Source organism: Cariama cristata, unplaced genomic scaffold (assembly GCF_000690535.1).
Source record: "Cariama cristata isolate BGI_N322 unplaced genomic scaffold, ASM69053v1 scaffold29455, whole genome shotgun sequence".
NCBI classification, from domain to species: Eukaryota; Metazoa; Chordata; class Aves; order Cariamiformes; family Cariamidae; genus Cariama; species Cariama cristata.
The window spans coordinates 2509-2780 of record NW_009619684.1 but is presented as its reverse complement, the minus strand read 5'-3'; the positions used below and the strand labels follow the sequence as shown (position 1 = coordinate 2780).

The window sequence follows — 272 nt, the reverse complement described above, 5'->3', positions numbered from 1 at the left end:
GAGCCCCGAGCAGCCATTTCCTCATTTATGTGCAGGTGGGTGGTTAAGAAGGAAAAAAAAAGGCATTTCTTGCTCTGCCGAGCCCCTGGCCAGGTGGGCCCGGGGACAAAAGGCTCCTGGGGTGGGGAGCTGGGAGCTGCCCAGGGGTACAGCCCTGCCGCCTGCCCTTCGGCACTCACCGAGGCCACGTTGACATAGTCATCGTCCGAGAGGGTGTCCAGCATCTCATAGACCGAGGTCTTCATCAGCTTGAGGGTGAGGCCACTCACCCT

The 272-nt window shown here is 60.3% G+C and overlaps 1 protein-coding gene across 1 annotated transcript in view; it reads right to left on the bottom strand.

Annotated features, from left to right (window-relative positions):
- Window positions 1-272, bottom strand: part of CACNA2D2 (calcium channel, voltage-dependent, alpha 2/delta subunit 2) — a gene marked incomplete at both ends in the record, with an annotated part of 8391 nt that overhangs the window by 5763 nt on the left and 2356 nt on the right. The window contains one exon of the mRNA XM_009701344.1: window positions 180-270. Within this exon, the coding sequence (XP_009699646.1) occupies window positions 180-270 (91 nt within the window). The remainder of the gene's footprint in view (window positions 1-179; window positions 271-272) is intronic.